The 22,970-nt window shown below is 45.0% G+C and overlaps 1 protein-coding gene across 11 annotated transcripts in view; it reads right to left on the bottom strand.

The window, feature by feature from the left end:
* The window catches only part of cadpsa (Ca2+-dependent activator protein for secretion a), a 190,148-nt gene extending 170,664 nt beyond the window's left edge, over positions 1 to 19,484 (bottom strand). For all 11 annotated transcript variants that reach the window (XM_056275124.1, XM_056275123.1, XM_056275128.1 and 8 more), the window contains exon 1: positions 19,044 to 19,484. In XM_056275124.1, the coding sequence (XP_056131099.1) occupies positions 19,044 to 19,385 (342 nt within the window). In that variant the 5' untranslated portion in view covers positions 19,386 to 19,484. The remainder of the gene's footprint in view (positions 1 to 19,043) is intronic.
* Between the last annotated feature and the right edge of the window lie 3,486 nt (positions 19,485 to 22,970).

Raw genomic sequence — 22,970 nt, 5'->3', positions numbered from 1 at the left:
ACACTACTACTACTACTACTACTACTACTTTCGACTGCTTCTGTTAGGGGTCACCACAGCATCTTCCTCTGTCATGCCAACCACCTGCATGTCCTCCCTCACCACATCCATAAACCTCTTCCTTGGCCTTCCTCTTTCCCTCTTTCCTGGCAGCTCCATATTCAGCATCCTTCTCCAATATACCCAGCATCTCTCCTCCACACATGTCCAAGCCATCTCAATCTTGCCTCTCTTGCTTTGTCTCCAAACCGTCCAACCTGAGCTGTCCCTCTAATATAATCATTCCTAATCCTGTCCTTCTTCATCACTTCAAAGGAAAATCTTAGCATCTTCAACTCTGCCACCTCCAGCTCCGCCTCTTGTCTTTTTGTCAGTGCTGCTGTCTCCAAACCATACAACACAACATAGCTGGTCTCACAACCACCTTGTAAACCTTCCCTTTAACTCTTGCTGGTACCCTTCTGTCGCAAATCACTCCTGACACTCTTCTCCACCCACTCCACCCTGCCTGCACTCTCTTTTCCACCTCTCATTCGCCCTCCCCGTTACTTTGGACAGCTGATCCCAAGTATTTAAACTCATAACCTTCATCACCTCTACTCCTTGCATCCTCACCATTCCACTGTCCTCCCTCTCATTCACGCATATGTATTCCATCTTGCTCCTACTGACTTACATTCCTCTTCTCTCCAGTGCATACCTCCACCTCTCCAGGCTCTCCTCAACCTGCTCCCTGCTCTCACTACAGATCACAATGTCATCTGCGAACATCATAGTCCACAGAGACTCCTGCCTGATCTCATCCGCCAACCTGTCCTTCATTACTGCAAACAAGAAAGGGTTTAGAGTGCAATACACTAACAACCTCTATTCACTAGAGACTAAATGAGGCATTGCTACAGTAGAATATCCATACACTTAAGAGAACAACTGTCTACAGCAATTTTTTTTGTCTTGTTTCTGCCAAATTTTGAATCAGTTCCTGCCTAATTGAAACCTCCTAATTACTTATTTATTAAAAATACAGCAACCATAATATGCATTTGTGTATCTACATATTTAAACTGTCAGAGATAAAAAACTTTTTTTCTTTTTTTTTTTTAGTATTTCTACTGAACTACATGTGGTATGTTATAGATGTTTTAAAGATGTTTGAAATCACTTAATCTAACGGTCTGTTTCCTGAAATAATGAGTTTTATGTGAGTGCTTTATTTATCATTAATAAATCTTCGGGAAATTCAAGATTCACGTCCAAAACAAAGACAAGTAAAGCACGGCTATTATGACAAAAGTACAACTACACCTCTCACCTCCCTGTCCAACACATAAAAACCACAAAAAAAAAGCTAACAGAATGAAATCAAAAAGGTATAAGATGAAGACACAAGATTTTACAAGACGTCACAAAAGGTACAATGATGTGGTCATTCACTTCAGATGGTGATTATTCCTCTCAGTTATTCATCCTCTATGATTCATCCAGTTTTTCCCCAAATTATCATTAGTATGTCTGGCTTTTTTCAATAGCATGTTTTTACATAGCCAAACTAACTGATGAACCTTTTAACCAGTGATGAACAGCTGGTCTTTCAGATTTATACCTACAGTGCCATTGTGGCTGGCATGGAGAGGGTTTAAAGAAACCATTTTCATATTGTTGGCTATTCATCAGGAAAGGGAACGAAGAAGAAAGAAAAAAGAAAGCCTCTTTATTTTTTGTCATTGTACAGGTTACGATGAATGTGTTCTCTGCATTTAACCCATCCTATTGTATAGGAACAATGGGAAGCTGCAGTGCCCGGGGACCAACTCCAGTTCTTCTTTCCATTGCCTTGCTCAGGGGCACAGGCAGGAGTATTAACTTAACATGCATCCATCCATCCATCCATTGTCCAAACTGCTTATCCTTACTCAGAGTCGCCGGGATGCTGGAGCCTATCCCAGCAGTCATCGGGCGGCAGGCAGGGAGACACCCTGGACAGGCTGCCAGACCATCACACACACACACACACACACACACACACACACACACACACACACACACACACACACACACACACCTAGGGACAATTTAGTACATCCGATTCACCTGACCTACGTCTTTGGACTGTGGGAGGAAACCGGAGCACCCGGAGGAAACCCACACAGACACAGGAGTAACATGCAAACTCCACACAGAGGGCGACCCCCAGGGTTGGACTATCCCGGGGCTCGAACCCAGGACCTTATTGCTGTGAGGCGACCGTGCTAACCACTGTGCCACCGTGCCGCCCCTTAATATGCAAATATTTTTTTAAGGTTTTTTTTGTGGCATTTTCCACCTTTATTTGATAGCAATAGTCGAGAGAGCAACAGGAAAGGTGGGGGAGAGAAAGGGGATGACATGCAGCAAAGGGTCCAGGCCGAATTCGAATGCAGGTGGTACGCGCTCTACCAGGTGAGCAACCAGGGCGCCCCTATGCATGTCTTTTTTGATGGTGGGAGGAAACCCACGCAGACATGGGGAGAACATGCAAACCCCACACAGAAAGAAACTGGAACGGCCTGGGGTTCGAACCCAGGACTTTTGAGATTTTCTTCAGATATTGTACACTGTGATAATAACCTTATGCCAACATTTATGGCTCTCTGGACAGCTCTATAGACAGTGAAAGAGTGTTTCTATTTCTGTTACATTACATACGGCAGTCTGTCTTATTACTATCGACGCAATGCAGTAAGTATGAAGTAATGCAGGTGTGCATGATCTTGATGCATATACTGTAAAAGCTTTTTAGTCTCTTATCAACGGTCTGGTTTTATTTTTAGCTTCATAGTGAATTGATTCCCATGCTTCTTTTCTAAATGTATAATCATTACCAGGCCAATCACTTACCCCCAGAAGACTCCATGGAAATGTAATTATCTTCTATATAAAGGACTACGGCGGCACAGTGGCACAGTGGTTAGCGCGGTTGCCTCACAGCAAGAGAGTTCTGGGTTCGAGCCCCAGGGTAGTCCAACCTCGGGGGTCGTCCCAGGTTGTCCTCTGTGTGGAGTTTGTACATTCTCCCCGTGTCTGCGTGGGTTTTCTCCGGGAGCTCTGGTTTCCTCCCACAGTCCAAAGACATGTAGGTCAGATGAATCGCCCATACTAAATTGCCTCTAGGTATGAATGTGTGTGTGTGTGTGTGTGTGTGTGTGTGTGTGTGTGTGTGATGGTCTGGTGGCCTGTCCAGGGTGTCTCCTCACCTGCCACCCAATGACTGCTGGGATAGGCTCCAGCATCCCCGCAACTCTGAGGGCAGGGTAAGTGGTTCGGATAATGGATGGATGAAGGACTACAGGACATGACCATTTAATTGTTGTAATACCACTTTTTCCCAATGTAGACAAATGAAGCTTTTCAGATGAGTGATTCCATGAATTGCAGCATATCCTAATTGGTAAATCTCAATAAGCGTCTTGCTGGCATATTTTCCCTACAAGTTTTCAAAGGACAAAGGACCGCCCTCATCATTCTGTACACATCTATAATCTTTCTAAAGCAGTTTTCAGCCCATAACCCTTATGAGCCCGTATTGGGGTGAAACATGATACAGTTGATTTTGTATTCAAGTGTTTCTGAACTTTAAACCAGACCAGTGTTGTAGTTTGAACAAAAGGTTTTTGTGTGAGGGTTTTTCAGCAGATTCTTCAGGGGAGCTGAGTTTCAGTATGTAATGAAGGAGAAAAACTTTGTTGTAGAAGTGGTCTTCAAATAAAAACATTTTTGCAGTAATTTGGGCTGCCCAATAATATCAACGAAGGTCTGGTAACTGGGGAGCCATTTTCTCACATGGTGGGTACAGCAACGAAACTTTGTGTCCTGTTTTTCTATATGAGGCTTGAAATCATCTTTTTCATTTTGGAGAGGATTTTTTATGGGGGGGGGGCTACATGGAATTTGGAATGGATAATTATTTAATGATTATACAGCCAATTGAGCAATTAAGCACTAGTTAGAAGTGACCTATTAAATTAATCTTTAGAGAAAGCTATGATATGAATCATAGTCGGGAGTTTTGGAAATTTGATTGAACGGGGGTATTTCCCAGTGAGAATTATTAACAGTGTATTCTTAACATCCATAAAGAAAATATTGTTGGCACTGGCAGCAAATGATCTTTACCACATGTACATGAACCATACATCATGTATATCGCCACTAGCTGGGGTAAACTTTTCATAAAAATAAATTGTGCAGGTCAGTTTAATTTGGTTAGATTCAGCACAACAATAAGAACACTGCAATGGCTCTGAAAGTTGGCAAGGATCCTGTATTTTGGGCTTTTTTCCCCCAATTTTGTTATATATGCATTTATACACATAGCCGATGGATGACTTATTGCTGATACTGAGTCACCAATTACCCTAGCCCAATGTACATGAGGCAACAAGTTGCCCTCTTTGACAATAGTTCTGGTCAGGAGTCTTGAAAGCTGTGGGTTTGTTGTGCTAATTGCTATGGCTTCTGTCAGAGCTGCAGAAGATCAGGTTGACATGAAGAGTCAATGCCTTGATTAAGCCTGCTCTCATGGGTTTTAAAGTGCATGTGGCAGAGGACAAAAAAAACCCACCGGAGTGACTCGTATGTATCTGCTGACCGTATTTGTTCATGCATATGCTATATGTGCATCACTGCGATGTGTCTGTGAGCACATGTGCAAGAGTCTCCAAATATACAAACAGTGGACCAGCTGACAAGCCTTTCATCATTATCTACCTACACAATTATCTCCATAAATTATGCACAGGCTACTGAACTGCTTCCACAGTAAAACCTGCACAAATTAACAAACTCACTCATACACAAATGCACACACATATATACAAACTCCTACGTATGTTGTATTTCCATATTATCTTCCTGGCATAATTTCTAATTGGCTTTCTTATTTTTATTGCTTGAAGCACTTTGCTGGAGCACATGAGGATTTGGAAGTAAATAGGGAGTAGAACATTCAAAGCCTGTGGTTCAGGATAATATATATACACACACACACACACACACACACACACACACATATATACAGTGCATCCGGAAAGTATTCACACCCCTTCACTTTCCCCACATTTTGTTATGTTACAGCCTTATTCCAAAATGGATTAAATTCCTTTTTTTCTCTCATCAATCTACATACAATACCCCATAATGACAAAGTGAAAAAGGTTTTGTAGAAATTTTTGCACATTTATTAAAAATAAAAAACTGAAATATTGCATGTACATAAGTATTCACACCCTTTACTCAGTACTTGGTTGAGGTGCCCTTGGCAGCAATTAAAGCCTCAAGTCTTCTTGGGTATGAAGCTACAAGCTTGGCACACCTATATTTGGGGTATTTCTCCCATTCTTCTCTGCAGATCCTCTCGAGCTCCGCAAGGTTAGATGGGGAGCGTCGCTGCACAGCTATTTTCAGGTCTTTCCAGAGATGTTCAATGGGGTTCAAGTCTGGGCTCTGGCTGGGCCACTCAAGGACATTCACAGACTTGTCCCGAAGCCACTCCTTCGTTGTCTTGGCTGCGTGCTTAGGGTCATTGTCGTGTTGAAAAGTAAACCTTTGCCCCAGTCTGAGGTCCTGAGCGCTCTGGAGCAGGTTTTCATCAAGGATCTCTCTGTACTTTTCTCCATTCATCTTTCCCTCGATCCTGACTAGTCTCCCAGTTCCTGCCGCTGAAGAACATCCCCACATCATGATGCTGCCACCACCATGCTTCACTGTAGGGATGGTATTAGCAAGGTGATGAGAGGTGCCTGGTTTCCTCCAAACGTGACATTTGGCATTCAGGCCAAAGAGTTCAATCTTGGTTTCATCAGACCAGAGAATCTTGTTTCTCATGGTCTGAGAGTCCTTTAGGTGCTTTCTGGCAAACTCCAAGCGGGCTGTCATGTGCCTTTTACTGAGCAGAGGCTTCCGTCTGGCCACTCTACCATAAAGGCCTGATTGGTGGAGCGCTGCAGAGATGGTTGTCCTTCTGGAAGGTTCTCCCATCTCCACAGAGGAACGCTGGAGCTCTGTCAGAGTGACCATCGGGTTCTTGGTCACCTCCCTGACCAAGGCCCTTCTCCCCCGATTGCTCAGTTTGGCTGGGCAGCCAGCTCTAGGAAGAGTCCAGGTGAATCCAAACTTCTTCCATTTACGAATGATGGAGACCACTGTGCTCTTCAGGACCTTCAAAGCTGTAGAAATGTTTTTGAACCTTTCCCCAGACCTGTGCCTCGATACAATCCTGTCTTGGAGGTCCACAGACAATTCCTTTGACTTCATGGCTTGGTTTCTGCTCTGACATGCACTGTCAACAGTGGGACCTTATATAGACAGGTGTGTGCCTTTCCAAATCATGTCAAATCAATTGAATTTGCTACAGGTGGACTCCAATCAAGATGTAGAAACATCTCAAGGATGATCAGTGGAAATAGGATGAACCTGAGCTCAATTTTGAGTGTCATAGCAAAGGGTGTGAATACTCATGTACATGCAATATTCCAGTTTTTTATTTTTAATAAATTTGCAAAAATTTCTACAAAACCTTTTTCACTTTGTCATTATGGGGTATTGTGTGTAGATTGATGAGAGAAAAAAAAGGAATTTAATCCATTTTGGAATAAGGCTGTAACATAACAAAATGTGGGGAAAGTGAAGGGGTGTGAATACTTTCCGGATGCACTGTATATACACATATATATACATATATACACATACACACACACACACATATACATATATATAATTTTGTCAAAAGAAACACTCAGCAATAGGAAAAGTGCTCAACAAATAAGGAGCAAAATAATCCAGTGATTCAAGTAAATTCTTTATGAGACAGAACAAGCCTGTTTCATGCCATAAGCAATCATCAGCTGTCAATAATTTATTTTAATTTATTAAATAAATGATGTAACTGAGCATCAGTAACACTTCAGATTGATGCCCAATTTAACACACTGCCTTTCAGTAGTGCTAAAATATATGCTATTTTAGACTTATCTTTAGACTTATGTGAGTCGCTGCTGCTCAAAAGCAAGCTGGCACTGCATGAGGAAAGCACTGCAGGTATCCAGGACTCCAGTGTACTGCTCAGGAGAGGGAATCTGGGGCTTTCTGGGCTGGGGAGCTAGCGGAGCGGGAATGGGCAGTGGAGCAGGAGGACTGGGTTCAGCTCTGGGCTGTGGCGGGGAGAGCTGAGTAGAGATGTGGTCAAGTTGGGCTCCAAGGCAGGTGACATTGGTTGTCAGGTTCTGGAGTACCCCCACCTCTTCAAGGAGAGTCTGATTGTGTTGGCCCACAGGAATGCCTTGGTTGGTGAAAGCCTGACGGAGTTCGTTTGTGTCGCTGGGTCCAGGTTGGTCATGTTATGAATGCAGGAAGGACCAAAATGCAGGACTCTCAGATAGGATGATAGAGCCACACTTGGTTTAATGAATAAATGCAGGCAGAGGCCAGAATCAGAATCAGGATTGGAATACTTTATTAATCCCTGAGGGGAAATTGGACAACACCAGGAAATCAGTATGATATGTGAATCAAACAGACAGAACCAAGCCACTGGGAATGCACAAGCCAGTGCATGGGGAGGGTTGCTTCAGGAAGGGCACCCCATGTAAAACCTTTGCCAGATCAAATATGCGGATCATAAATCAGATTTCCATACTGGATTGGTCAAGGCCCAGGTTACCAATGACCGCCACCTGTACTGTTGGCCAGCAGGGTGCCGGTGGAAACTATGCTACTGTTGGGCAAAGGAGAAGGAGAGGGGAAGGGCATGTTCAGAAGCAGCAGGAGAGGAGGAGTAAGAGGATAAGAGTGTGGAGGTGAGAGTCAGAACTTTGAATGCTGGCACTATGACTGGTAAAGGGAGAAAGCTGGCTGATATGATGGAGAGAAGGAAGGTAGATATACTGTGTGTGCAAGAGACCAGGTGGAAGGGCAGTAAGCCCAGTAGCACTGGAGGTTGGTTCAAACTCTTCTACCATGGTGTGGATGGGAAGAGAAATGGGGTCGGGGTAACCCTGAAGGAAGAGTGCATTGGAAGTGAAGAATGTTGGACAGAGTGATGATGAGCATGAAGCTAGAAATTGAAGGTGTGATGACGAATGCTGTCAGTGCATGTGGCCCACAAGTTGGGTGTGAGATGGAAGAGAAAGAAAAATTCTGGAGTGAGTTGGATGAAGTGGTGGAGGGTGTAGGAGGAGAGAGTGGTGATTGGAGCGAACTTCAATGGGCATGTTGGTGAAGGGAACCGAGGTGATGAGGAGGTGACGGGTAGGTACAGAGTCAAGGAGAGGAATGTGGAAGGACAGATGGCGGTGGATTTTGCGAAAAGAATGGAAATGGCTGTGGTGAATACGTATTTCAAGATGAGGGAGGAACAGGGGGACGTATAAGGGTGGAGGAAGGTGCATACAGGTGGACTATATCTTATGCAGAAGGTGTAATCTGAAATAGATTTCTGTAGGGGCAAGGGCAGATTGCAGGCACGAGGTGTGACAAAAGGAGCTCCAGCTGACTACCTTGTTGATGGACCAGTCAATGTGGGGGTTGTGTGTCTCAAGCCAGGAGTGCCCCAAAATCACCGAGACTTGAGGAGAGGAGATAAGGTGAAACCGGATGATCTCACGATGGTTACCAGAGAGGATAAGCTGCATGGGTTTGGTGCGATGAGTGACCTGGAAGAGGAGCTTGCCATTGAGAGCATTAGCATTAAGGGGGGCAGCTAAAGGACAATAATGGCTTCTTTGGCTAGATTAATGTCCAGGAAACTCTCATCAGCTCCGGAGTCTACTAAGGCAATCAGTGGCAGGGACTGTTGGTGCCAAGCAGAGTGTAGCCTACAGCTACATCCTGGGTCGGGGGACAGAAGGAAAAGTAGTCCAGCTCACCAGAACCTCTACTGTAACTGGCAAGCCTACTCTTTTGGCCGGCGGGGACAGGCAGCAAGGAAATGGCCAGCTTGACTGCAGTAGATGCACTCTCCGGCCTCCATCCTCTGGTGACGTTCAGTAGGTGAGAGGCAGGCTCGACCAAACTGCATGGGTTCTTCTCCCTGAGAAGTGGGGGCATTAAAGGAGCGAGATGTGGACTGGGGCAACAGTCACTCACAAAGGCAATTATCCAGTCTGATGGCAAGGAAAATCAAAGAATCAAGGACAGCATAATCGTCCCGAGCAGCTAACTCATCCTTCACTAGTCCCCTGAAGTGCTTCATCATTCCACTCAGAGTCAGCAGCAATAGTTCTGAATTCAATGGTATATTCGGCTGTACTATGGGGGCACTGCAAGGAGGCGTTTGGCAGCATCCCTTCCCCGGACAGGGTGGTCAAAAACTTTTCATTTCAGCTACAAAATTGTCAAAAGAGGAATTTATGGCAGACTGACTCTCCCGTCTGCTGATGCCCAGTCTAAAGCACTGCCTTTAAGTAACTCCACAATATATGCTATTTTAGACTTATCTGAGCTATAGATGAGTGGCTGCTGATCAAAAGCAAGCTGGCACTGCATGAAGAAAGCCCTGCAGGTACCCAGGTCTCCAGTGTAATGTTCCAGTGAGGGAATCTGGGGCTCTCTGGGGAGCTGGCGTAGCTGGAACGGGCGCCAGAGTGGGAGGATTGGGTTGAGCTCTGTGCTGTGGCGGGGAGAGCTGAGCGGGGACATGGTCGAGTTAGGCTCCAATGCGGATGACATTGGTTGTCAGGCTCTGGAGTACCCCCACCACTTCGCAGAGAATCTGATCATGTTGGCCCACAAGAATGCCATGATTGGCGAAAGTCTGGCGGAGTTCGTCTGTGTCCGCTGGGTCCATGTTGGCCAGATTGTTTTGTTACGAACTCAGGAAGGACCAAAACGTAGGACTCATAGATAGGATGATACAGTAACACTTGGTTTAATGAATAAAGGCAGGCAGAGGTCAGAACACCAGGAAATCAGAATGTTATGCAATCACACAGACAGGGAGCAGGCAGGCGGATAAACAGTTTCAGATACAGTTCAGGTTACTGGGAAGTCAGTCCAAAAACAGGCAACAGAGCAGACAAGGAGCAGGCAGCAAACACGGAGTCCAAAGATCAGGTGGCAGAGTCAACACGGGCAGGTCAGGCAAAAGTTCACAAGGAGAAAATGCTGAAAAACTAGGAAGCAAAACACTAGAAAATCTGGCAAGGACACAGGGAACCCATGGGAGTATAGATGCTGAGGCGCTAATCAGGGAATGGGGAACAGGTGTGGAAAACTCTGGGTTTACTGGTGGCAAAGGCACGGCCAGGAACTGAAATGACAAGACAGGGAAGTATTTCAAAGTATTTCAAGTAAGTTTTAATTTCAAAACAAAATGGGAAGGCAACACAAAATGAAAAAAAGGCAAGATAGAAGGTAGATACACTTTTCTCCACAGTACTGTACTAAGCCTCATGCTGGGAAAGCTTTACTGCTGATGTACAGCACTTGATGGTCCACACTTCACTACCTTCTATCACAAAACAGCCCCCAGCCCTCTGTTTGACACGTAAGTTTTGCCAGTCTCATAATGACTCTCTGCCACTTGCCATGTATGCCACCAAAAACAGTCCTTACTAACCAGCCAATAATTTAAGGCTAGAGTTTGGGAGTAAGTAACACAAGTACTTTATCACACTGTATCGCCCAGCACTGCTGACATTCCTGTGTGTACAGCAAATTCTCTGCGATTTCACCCAGTGGTTGTAGTTTTACATACAGATCTAGGAGGCTCTCTGTTACATTTCAACCTATATGCAGACTACCCCTCCACGTCCATGAAACCCCATATATTTTTTTGGCCATGAAATAGCTTTAACACGAAAAACACCATGCAGGCACAGGGTACCACTCCTACCGCAAATGACAGAGGATCCAGTCGTTTGTCCCACGAATATGACACTCTCCTTGTGCATGAATGTAGGAATCATTGACTTGAAGATCTTAATAATGTCCTCCACCAACTCAAAGTGGTATCACATTCTAATGGACGAGCAAGGACCACCTCAATGAAAGGAAAATTATAGACAGCCGCTTTTGGAGTTGCTGGTGGTTTGGCCAGTGGACAAAGCTGGACAGGCAGCAGGCCAAATGTTGAAACCAATTCCCACTCGCAACAGTAAGAATTTCATCAGTTTCTTTTCTGTATGAACCATGATCCAAGTCTGACTCACCTAGCCATGTATTACCAACTCAGTTTCCCACTTTTCCTGCAATTGCTTTAGTTTTCACCATGGAAGAAGACTGATAGTTTGAATAATGCATCTTTGAATTTGGCAAAAAGAAGCTTTAAAATCCTGTTTACCCCATTACAGCACACTAAATATGGAGGAACAATTTAATAGACTTTACACTCCTATTGACCAGATGGCTTTAATGCTATTTAATGTCAATGTAGTATTACAACAAAAATTAATTGAGGAAATAATGAGAAAAAAAGCAGTCTGAAGAAACACAAAGCTTTGGGACCATGATTGCCAGAGTCCTCAGAAAACTTAAGAAATTATTTTTCTTTATTTTGTAGCAACTTCACCAATGCCACAAAACCAGGCCTAGTCTTTGTCTTTACCAATATGTAATGAAAATGGGAGCATGTCTATGTTCCCTCAGCCCTATGTTCCTCAGCCCATGTTTCCTCACCCTACCTTAACCTAACTACATCAACTCATGAGGGAACATAAAGCTGAGGGAACATAGGGCTGACCCCATGAAAACCATCACATCACCCATGAATTAGCAGAAATAGTTGTATTGAGCAACTGCCAAATAGTGGACTGAATCAAAGCCCATCTAGTCACCATTCTTCTCTCTGCAGCTGCAACCATGCTTATGTGGACATAAATTACTGCATATTGAATACTGATGTGTGAAGTGGTTTGCACTGTGTATGACATCGTAGATATGGGAACGCTTTTTCCTTGCACCATGAAATGCAGGGAAATTCTGCAAGTTGTTCCAGAGTGTCTGTGTTAACGGGACTTCAGCAAATTCTTGTACATTTATTGTGGTTGGCAATAACAACAATTTGGATGGTGAATAATTGAAGAAGCCAAATAAATAACCATTGCAGGATGAGAGGGGAAAAAAGGTGTTGATCAACAGAGGAAGAGTGGAGAACAGAGAAGAGGCTGTTGGATCAGATTCATCAGAGCCCCCATTGTGGTGTAGAAAACAAGCAGACAGATGGCCTGATTGTGTTACTGTGTAGTGTGCCTCACCTGGGCACACTAATCCCCCCTCCACCCCCAGGCCTGATTAGGAGAGAAAAGGAACATAAATAAAAGACAAAGGCGAGAACGTGGTATCATGTTCCCATGTCTTACATAATTGGTATTGTAAAGCACACTGTACAGAGGGGCAGTAATACTGATACTAGTTAACATATTTCATATCAAACTAGGGGCCTTGCAGGCCTTTTGTTTGATCCTCTTTCAATGTGGTATTCTGTAAATTGTGTACACACACAACATCCATTGCACGTTATCTGTCTTGGGAGAGAACGAGCTCCCTCCTCTGTTGTTCTCCCTGAGGGTTCTTCCTATTTTTTCTCCCTGTTGAAGGTTTTTTTTTTAGGGGGTTGTTCCTTATCCGATGCGAGGGTCTAAGGACAGGCTGTTGTGTTACTGTAAAAACCTCTGAGGCAAATTTGTAATTTGTGATATTGGGCTACACAAATAAAATTGACTTGACTTGAGTAGAGGATATTTTCCAACCCAGGCATGAGTGTGAAATATCTGCACCTGATTAATAAAAACCGGAATGCTGAAATATTTAAAGGTACTTCTCTTTTTTGTCAAAGAAGGGTATAAGAAATAATCCCAAAATTCATATAGCAACAAAACCCATATTGTCTTTCTTTGTACTATTCCTTGCATTAAATGCATGAAAATTTCACCCAACTGTTGACACTTCTGAAGATAATACACGTAATACTCTGTTTTAGGATGGATTTCACCTTACAATGCATGAAATATAGAAGATATTATGCTACCATCCACAGCTCATTGATTTTACTGACAACTATGATGACACTTGGCGATTGCAGCAGCGTTTGAACCCTACGAATCCCAGAGATACATTCAGTATGATGTGAGTTGCCAGTGCATCTGTGTCAACAACCCCTTACCCATCACAAAATGACATAGATGAACCTGAGTTTTAACTATTGATGTTCTAGCACAGCGGTGGCTAACCATGTGCCATAGAGAGCCATGTGTATGCAGGTTTTCATTCCAACCTGACGCCACACCAGGGGCCTCATGTATCAATCGTTACTATGGGCAAATTTGTGCATACACATCCATGGAATTTTTTAGCCCTGAAATTTATCTGACAGTCAGCAGCAAAGCATGATGGTTATTTGTAATTCCTTCCTCTTAACATCTATTGGCTACCTCTTGCAATGAGCAATCATCCAGGCCTGCAAGGACACCAGTGTTAGCCAGTCAGTGTCTAAATTCAGGGGTTACCCAGGTTCTACGCTGGTCTCTGAGACAAACTTCAGGGCTAAAAAACCCCATGGGTGTGTACAGCTGGAATGAAAACCTGCATACACATGGCTCTCCATGGCACATGGTTAGCAACCCCTGTTCTAGCATGTTTGATAAAGGTCTTCTATTAGCTTGGTTTGCTAGATCTCCTTGTTCGCTACAATGACTTTGCTTCTTCTCTATGAAACAATCCAGTCTTATTGTTCCACACTTAGTAACTCTAGTGTAAACGTGAAAGGCCATGCAGCAAATCTGTTTTTCCCGGTAAGTCCTAACCAACAGGAACCATTGGAATTACCTCCAGCTTTTCAGGCATCCCTACAGACACAATTGACCGTGTTTGCAGGTGGGAAGCTGGATGTGGGTATGTGTCCTGGTCGCTGCACTAGCATCTCCTCTGGTTGGTTGGGGCACCTATTCAGGGGGGAGGGGGAACTGGGGGGAATAGCGTGATCCTCCCACCCGCTACGTCCCCCTGGTGAAACTCCTCACTGTCAAGTGAAAAGAAGTGGCTGGTGACGCCACATGTATCCGAGGAGGTATGTGGTAGTCTGCAGCCCTCCCCGGATCGGCAGAGGGGGTGGAGCAGTGACCGGGACAGCTCAGAAGAGTGGGGTAATTGATCGGATACAATTGGGGAGAAAAATCCCAAAAGAATTATCCAGTACAAAAGCATGCATAATTTGGATATTTCTGGATAAGCTATCATCCGATATATAACTGCAATAGAAAGTTGTAGCCATTGTAATGTGTTAACATGCTTCTCTACAGACAGCTTCAGATACAAGACTAAGGAAAAACTTTTTTTGTGAAACACGTTAAAAATACAACGTAAACGCAAACAGTATCCATCCATCCATCCATCCATTATCCAAACCGCTTATTCTGCTCTCAGGGTCGTGGGGATGCTGGAGGCTATCCCAGCAGTCATTGGGCGGCAGGTGGGGAGACACCCTGGACAGGCCGCCAGGCCATCACACAGGGCCAACATATACACACACACACACACACACACACACACACACACACACACACACACACACACACACACACACACACACACACATTCATACCTAGGGGCAATTTCGTATGACCGATTCACCTGACCTACACGTCTTTGGACTGTGGGAAGAAACTGGAGCACTCGGAGGAAACCCACGCAGACACCGGGAGAACATGTAAACTCCACACACAGGACGACCCGGGACGACCTCCAAGGTTGAACTACCCCAGGGCTCGGACCCAGAACCTTCTTGCTGTGAGGCAACCGCGCTAACCACTGTGCCACCGTGCCGCCACAAACAGTATCGGAAATGGTAAAACTGGTCATATTGCCCTGGCAGGTACACACGGTCTAAATAGTTCATGGGGAAAGAGTGTCCCTGCTTTAGTATAATGGAAAGACAATAGGGCAAGTCGCTACCATAAAACTGACTAAAATGAATTCATGGCCTGGAGATCAAACATGCAGATGGTGTTCAGAAAGAGTTTGAGCATCAGTCCGTTAAAGGATAGAAAGGACCCAATACGTACTAAAAGGCAATTGCTAAATGGTAAACGCTTTCTTATTAATTGCTGTGCTTGGAATAATCATGCCGCAATACATAGAAAACTTGAATGTCAGATCACAAATAGGTAATTTGAATTTAAAACGGAATAGAACATTTTCTTTTTTTGGTTTTGTTTGTCCCATTTGGCACACTCACCACACTCTGTTGTGATGGAGAAGACTCTACCATACAGCATGTGGCGTACGCTGCTTCACTGCTGCTGCCAAGATGCAATTAATTGCACATGATTATTGCAAGAGAGAAAATAATAAAACATTTACCATTTAACAACTGCATTTTTGCATCAGCCCAGTCTTAACTCTGTATCAGTAAGAATGGCTTAGTTATCTTTAATGGCCTCAACCGGGCCTGAACTGTCAAAACCGTAGTCAATTTGACCAACAAGAATGCTCGGTCAGGCCTATTTATTATTTTACATCCATCCATCCATCCATCCATTATCCAAACCGCTTATCCTGATAAGAATCACAGGGATGCTGGAGCCTATCCCAGCAGTCAATGGGCGGCAGGCCTGTCCAGGGTGTCTCCCTGGACAGGCCGCCAGTCCATCACAGGGCCTATTATTTTACATTATCATTATTTTACACTGGAAGTTTAACAGTACTTGTAAGAACAGATTCCGGGTCTTTCGAACTAGATGGAAAGCCGTCCAGGATTGAAGACATTTCGGAGAGCGAGTAGATAAGCCTGCAAGAAATTCAACCAAACAGAAACTGAGAGAAAAAAATGACAGACGGCAGACAGAGGAAGGAAGCAGAGAAGCCTCAGAGGTATCCTAGTGCTTTAGGATTTTTGTCAGACAGCTTTGAACATTAAAGAATGATTCCAAATAAGAACAAGGCCCTTTTCTCCTCAGCCCACGGCGTCTCTAGCCCAGCGCAACGCCACCTACTTTCCATCTGACTGGGAAAGCTTGCCGCGAATGCATGTGAGCATGAGAGCTGCACGCGGATCGTCGTATCAAACTTTTAATGACTGGCAACCTCTGTCTTATTCTCTCGTTCCCTCTCTCTCTCTCGCTCCGAACTGTCATATCTCACACACACACTAACATGGCTTCTGAGCCGTGATAAAGATAGCTGTGACACACTCACTGCAGTCACAGACCCACTACAACTCTCAAGGAAATGACTTGACAAAAAAAAATGTTGTTAAATATTATGCTACCACACCCATGGCTGCTGATGGCTGACATGATTAACACATGCAGGGTGGTGGCTCCAGCTATGGAAGACTGGACCTCTGAGAGACAACAGTCCATTTCAATGAGTCTGGTTATAGACCCTGAGCAAACATGTGGCAAACATGTGGCAGCCTTCCCATGTTGATTTTTGATCTGTCAGTGGTGACAATAAAGTTTGCGGTGGCAAACAGTGTGCCTCTGTCAACAAGCCCTCGACAAGTCTTGCCGGCTGACTCCCTCCTCTATCAAACGGCAGATTCTAGAAAGCAGCCGTTCACCTTTCGAAATCAGAAAGTGAGAAAAAGCAAAAGGTACGCCAGCACATTACAGCTGTTTGAGGAGAAAAAAAAAAGGGATTGCAGCTTGAACACTGAAAAACTAAGATATAGAGATACGCGTGATGGTGATGTCGTATCCTGTTCGGTTTTAATGAGCTTTGTCGTCACGGACAAGAGATTGTTGCTGTGAATCTGTTGATTCTGGTGTGGATATGTTCAGCAATGTACCTTGGCACCATCCCACACATGGAAAAAACAAGGACGGGGGAATTGAAAGGAGAGTCCCACACGTGACAGCCAACTGTCTGGGGCTTTTCATCACGAACTCTCTGGGGTAGCGGAGAAGCTCACGAGGGTAACAAAGCCAACATAACATGTTGACACCGTCATTATGCTGTTGAGATGGGCTCTATTCTCACCAAAGACCTTGTCGGGAAACCCAGAGAGGGTGTCACTCGTCCATATGACTGAAACAACGCACTTCACTTACTTTCATTACCGCAGAATGATGACACTTGGTTGGATTTCACTTCATTTTTGTTTTTTGACAAAGCTAATTCCATATATCTATATGTGAAGTAGGCCTGTGCTCTCATGGGGGGAAGAACTTGGGCAACATGCTGACTTCAGACCTTGGTGTTGATATTTATAGGATATGAAAATAGGCATCCGGGCAGTGTAGCGGTCTATTCCATTGCCTACCAACATGGGGATCGCCAGTTCGAATCCCCGTGTTACCTCCGGCTTGGTCGGACGTCCCTACAGACAAAATTTGCCATTTCTATGGGTGGGAAGCCGGATGTGGGTGTTTGCTGGTCGCTGCACTAACATCTCCTCTGGTTGGTCGGGGCGCCTGTTCAAGGGGGGAGGGGGAACTTGGGGGAATAGTGTGATCTCCCCATGCGCTACGTCCCCCTGGTGAAACTCCTCACCATCAGGTGAAAAGAAGCGGCTGGCGACTCCAAATGTATCGGAGGAGACATGTGGTAGTCTGCAGCCCTCCCCAAATCGGTGGAGTGGGTGGAGCAGCGACCAGGACGGCTCGGAAGAGTGGGGTAATTGGCCAGATACAATTGGGGAGAAAAAGGGGGGGGGATAATATGAAAATAATCTCTAAATATATAGAAATCAACTGCCACTTTACCTGTTAAATGTCAATTGCTGCTGTCTTTCTTTTGAACTTTCTCTGAGGGGGATTTTTCTTTTCGTTTGAAATATCAACTTGACGTGTGAGTTGATGTTTCATTTCAGGCTTGATTCTCTCACAGTAAGCCTTGCTGGCTATTGTGGAACAATGTCATATTGCGTTCCCATCCGGTGTGATTGCATCCTTTGGAGAGGAGATTCTCCATTAATGCTGGAAAATAACCAACATAAATCTATATGTAAATCAGCTCTTGTGAAAAGTGTGACTGGAGCGTTCCTGGGAGACGGGTAAACTGTAACCCCCGGCACTGGATGCAGCCGGATTACACAGCGCTGCTCCGTCATGTTGCATCAAAGTTTCCATCTACGTGTATTCACTTTAGGATAATTAGAATCTGGCTGTGGCGGATGCCAACATGGCAAAGATACAAGACTTCCACGGTGAAATAAAGCCTGGACTGTCAAAGATCAGACTTAAACTAGAATCACTGTCAGTCACCAATGACAAGATTTGGCTGGAGTTCACTGACTTGATTTATTTATGGGTCAAAAAGAACGAGATGGATTTTTATGATGTGGTGACGATTACTCCTCATCAGAATACAATCTATAATACACATAACTGACAACGGTTGAGGCACAGGGAAACAACTCTCATGGAGTCCAGATAGGAAAGCTCTCTCCCGTGTGCTATAGGATGTGCTAGTAGGAGCTTGGCTTGATTCAAGCAGGAGAAGGGGGGCAGTATACAGAGAGGAATGCTTGTATCCCCGGCGGCAATGCACTTATGCAAGAGCTACTACAATGGGTGGGCCACCACAGCAGTCACAGCCACTAAACATGCATGCACTCTCTCTGTCTCTCTCTCTCTCACACACACACACACATACACACACATGCATACACACATTTGTGCATGCATCATCTCTCATTTTCCACTCTTTCTATCCAGCCTGTTTGATTTATATGGGTGCATATAAATCAAACATACTGTAGCCTATCTTCCTTTCCCCAACATTTTATTTTGCTTTTTTTTGACATAGTGAAGTTATAGTGACATCATTCCTGATGCAACCAGATTTTACTTTGGTGAGTTTACAATATTGGTCATTGGTTAATCAGCACCCTTAACTGTGTTTGGCCGCAATTTATTCCATCAGCGTTGAATCTCAAAGCAAAAAAAAGAAAAGAAATGTGCATTTGAGTCCCTTGATGAATCCAACAGCAAGAGTGCGTTGGCTCTAGCAGGTTTGTGTCACAGCAGTTTTTTTGGGGGGGGGGGACTAGGTTACAGGCTTTGGAGTTTGGGGCCTGGGGTGTGCTTAATTCATTCAATTAAGGGTTCCATCTTCACACGCGCTCTTACCTTCTGCTGACGCCTGGCCATATCGGTGGGTTGCTTTGCGTTAAACGGATATGCAATGCAACGCATCACAAACACGTAAAGCTGGAGCCTCTTCCTCCTCTCCTCCTCCTCCCTCTGCATCTTCTCCAGATCGTCTTTCTCTTTGTCGCTGGCCACCGACGGGCTGGGGCTGGAGGGGCGGCCGCAGCCGCCGCCGCGGCTCGGCGGCTGCAGCGCACCGCCGCTGTCGGCTGTTCGGCTGGGTGACAGCCGAGCACCTCCACTCTTTGGGGCCGTCGCCTCTTTGCGTTGCACTTCCACTATCTCGTCCCCTTCCTCCTCGCTGGATGACGGGTCCAACATGTTGATCTCGGGAGCAGACTACGACCAGGAGCGAAATAAAATTACTTTTGGGAGAGGGGGGGGAAAAATAATAAAAGATACTACCGATCAGTTTCGGTGCCAACCAGGGGTTAGGTCGTATGATCCTCCCTGATGCTTAGTGCGTGTCGTCAGCGATGGTAAAAGTAAGAGGAGAGAGGAGAGAGAGGAGAAAGAGGAGGGGGGGGTGAGAAAAAAAAGATATCCAGATAACCTCGACGGATAGCAAGAAAATCTGACCAGACGTTCGCGGCTGATGCCGGAAGGACCTGCTGGCAATCAGATCAATATTTGCATAACGAAAGTGTTTTGTTTTTTTGTATCCGAGTTGGTTGCGTCTTTCCCCAAGCCTTGCGAGCAACTCTCCAGTCACCGACGGGGATTTGCCAGAAGATTGAAGGGGGAGGGGTCGAGAGAGAGAGAACGGGAGACAAATTGATTTCTCTCTCCCCCCCCCCCCCCCGTGGCAAACCCTGTGCAACCGCCTGTCGCTTCTGTAACGGAGATTTGTCGGCGGGAGAAAAAAAAACAAAACAAAGCTGTTTAAAATAAACGTCGCCGTCACGAACCAAAAAAAAAAACAGAAGTGTGTGTGGGGTTTCTCCCCCTTCCCGTGGGGTTTCGGGAACTGGCCGTGGTTCTGAGACGAACGCCAATGGGGGATGAAGGGGGGGGGGCGCCGCTGACACGGTCGCAGCGACAATGCACGCGCGCACCCACCTGATGATCTCCAGACGTGCAGCGCGGGAGGAGACAGCGCGACCACTGACGCCTCAGCCAATGGTCGACCGGTCTTAGGTCTCTTTCGCGAATACCGGCGTTAACCCTGGGAGCGGACGACAAGGACGGAGCTGGCGAAGAGTTTGCCTTGTTTTATGTTTCCCTGCAAATGCGAGGCATCGCTGTGCTGGTCTGCGAAACGCGTCGACTTCACGATCACATGTAGAATATGTGGTAGTAGTGTGCAAAGTTTGGCCGACTGTTTGCAGCCATTTGACGAATATCCGATACGATGTTCGCTGGGACGTGACTGCCAATGTCCAGAGATGGCAATTCCCAAATCCACTCCCCGTCCAGCCTGTTGGATTCACGAGTCATAGGGATGAAACATAGCTTCCTTTACCAACAACCTTTTTTATATACATATATATATAATTTCTGACATCTGACTTTGCTGTAAGTGACACCATTCCAGATGCAGCCAAAGATGACTTCAGTGAATACACAATATTGCTCATGGGTTAATCAGCACCCTAAAGTATTTTTGGCTGCAATGTTATTAAATCAGAGGAGAAGATCAAGAGTGAAATTGTACATCTGAGTCCCTTAAGGACATCCAAAAACGAGTGCACTGCAAGTGAATTGTGTGGATGAAACATATCTTCCTTATCCAAAACCCCTTTCTGTCTGTTGCTTTGCTTAAGTCATTTACCATCTTTTCAACTCTGTCATGCACTACTTAGTTGGATGTCTACCAATCCTTTAGCAATGAGAATAGAAAAAGGAGTTTTTCAATTTTTCTGTTATGAACTACAGTAAGCAAAAGGTCTTATGTCCTTAGCCTTTATGTTGTGATGTTTCACCAACAGTTTTCTGGTTTTAACTCTTCTTAGATGAAGCAAAATTGTTTGTGTGGTCAAGGAAATTTCAGTTTTACAATCTGTCCTTCCTCTTTCAGCTTTTCCCCTGGTTTTCATGGGTCGCCGCAGCAGATTTTACAGTTTCCATCAGGACCCTGTGAGGGCACAGCACCAATGCTGGCCGTTGTTAATGTGGGCCTCGACCGATCTGGTATGGTCTTGTCAATCCGCATACTGATTCGGCAAAATGTTATGTCGGATGCCCTTCCTGACACAACCACTAACCCTATGGACCAGGGCACAGGTAAAGCACTGGATGCCATCCCAGTATTCATGGGCTTGTGCCCATGCCCATAGGCATTTTACAATCTGTCATAATAAAGAATAATGTGGTATTTGGGTGTTCATTGGCATGAGTGGTTGCCATATATGGTTGTAACTAGTTTTCCAGTTTCTAATGTAAACATAAATATAATTCATCAAGTAGAAACACCACCAAAATATAACTTTCTGTATGGACTTAATTGGTGATATTAGGATAAACATTGGGATAGGCTCCAGCATCCCATGACCCCTACCGGGATATGCGGCTTGGATGATGGATGGATGGATAAACATTGTGAGTGACACCCCTTGCCCTCTGTCTTCTTATTTTCCTGTTCTTTTTTTGCAGGAGGGAGGTTGGTCAGCAGGCCTCTTGCCATACACCTGGCTTCCCTTCTACCAACTGTATGTAAAGCTGACCACGTGGACTCTGTCTCTCGTCTCCACTGCATCAGTTGTGTTTCCCAAGTTACTATTATGATTTCCCACCTTACAACACCCCCACACCATATCTTACACAGACACACGCATGCTTTTACCACACCACTGATAACACTGCCAACCCAACTCCATGCTTATACTTCTTTATGCTTTTCATTATCTTAAATTCAGGACAAGTCTTTTTGAGCATCTATATACAAACTTGTTTCTGCGGACATTGTGCCAGATTGTGACATATTAAAGAATATTTGTTCCAGCTATTCAAGTGGTTAAAATCGTGTCGACCATTTGTTTTACCTCTATTTAATCAATGCATGATTATGAATCATTTCTGGACAACAACAAAAAAAGAACACCCTGAAGATTTAGTAAAGGGCAAATGAAAGACTGTTTGGTATACCTTGAAGTCGCCTTTGTGACAAAGGACGAAAAAGGCTGGTTATAGTATGCTGCTCTACTTCTATCAATATGGAACAGTTGTTTTTAATGGTGTTCCTACACAGACGGATTTGAGTGTGACACCGAATAGTTGCGGAGCACACGAGGCCATGGAGTAACGAGGCAAAGACATGTTCTACAGTTCAGTGAACACTGCACAGGAGAGAAGTGCTAACCGTCCATTCAGGAACTGGTTTCTGTTGATTGAGGTAGGAGGGGTTCGTCGAACGGAGCGAACAGATTTAGAAAAGTTGCTAAAGAAAGCATGCAAGGATTGAAACCACCGTTAACACTGTGCTTGGACTGGCAAAGCCGTGGGAATCATAGAGGGATGAATTCCAGTTTTACCTGGACCTTGCTATGGGGGACTTTTCCTCTTGCTAGCAGCTCCGTCTTCAGCATCCTTCTCCCATCTCTCTTCCACACATGTCCAAAACATCTCGATCTTTCCTCTCTTGCTTTGTCTCCAAACCGTCCAACCTGAGCTGTCCCTCTAATGTACTCGTTCCTAATCCTGTCCTTCTTCATCACTCCCAACAAAAATCTTAGCATCTTCAACTCTGCCACCTCCAGCTCCGCCTCCTGTCTTTTAGTCAGTGCCCCTGTCCCCAAACTATATAACATAGCTGGTCAAACAACCATCTTTTAAACCTTCCCTTTAACTCTTGCTGGTACCCTTCTGTCACAAATCACTCCTGACACTCTTCTCCACCCACTCCACCCTGCCTGCACTCTCTTCTTCACCCGTCCTCTGCACTCCCCGTTACTTTGGACAGTTTACCCC

Source organism: Lampris incognitus, chromosome 2 (genome assembly GCF_029633865.1).
Source record: "Lampris incognitus isolate fLamInc1 chromosome 2, fLamInc1.hap2, whole genome shotgun sequence".
Classification (NCBI taxonomy): Eukaryota; Metazoa; Chordata; class Actinopteri; order Lampriformes; family Lampridae; genus Lampris; species Lampris incognitus.
The sequence above is the reverse complement of the archived record's forward strand: the minus strand, read 5'-3'. Positions and strand labels throughout refer to the sequence as shown.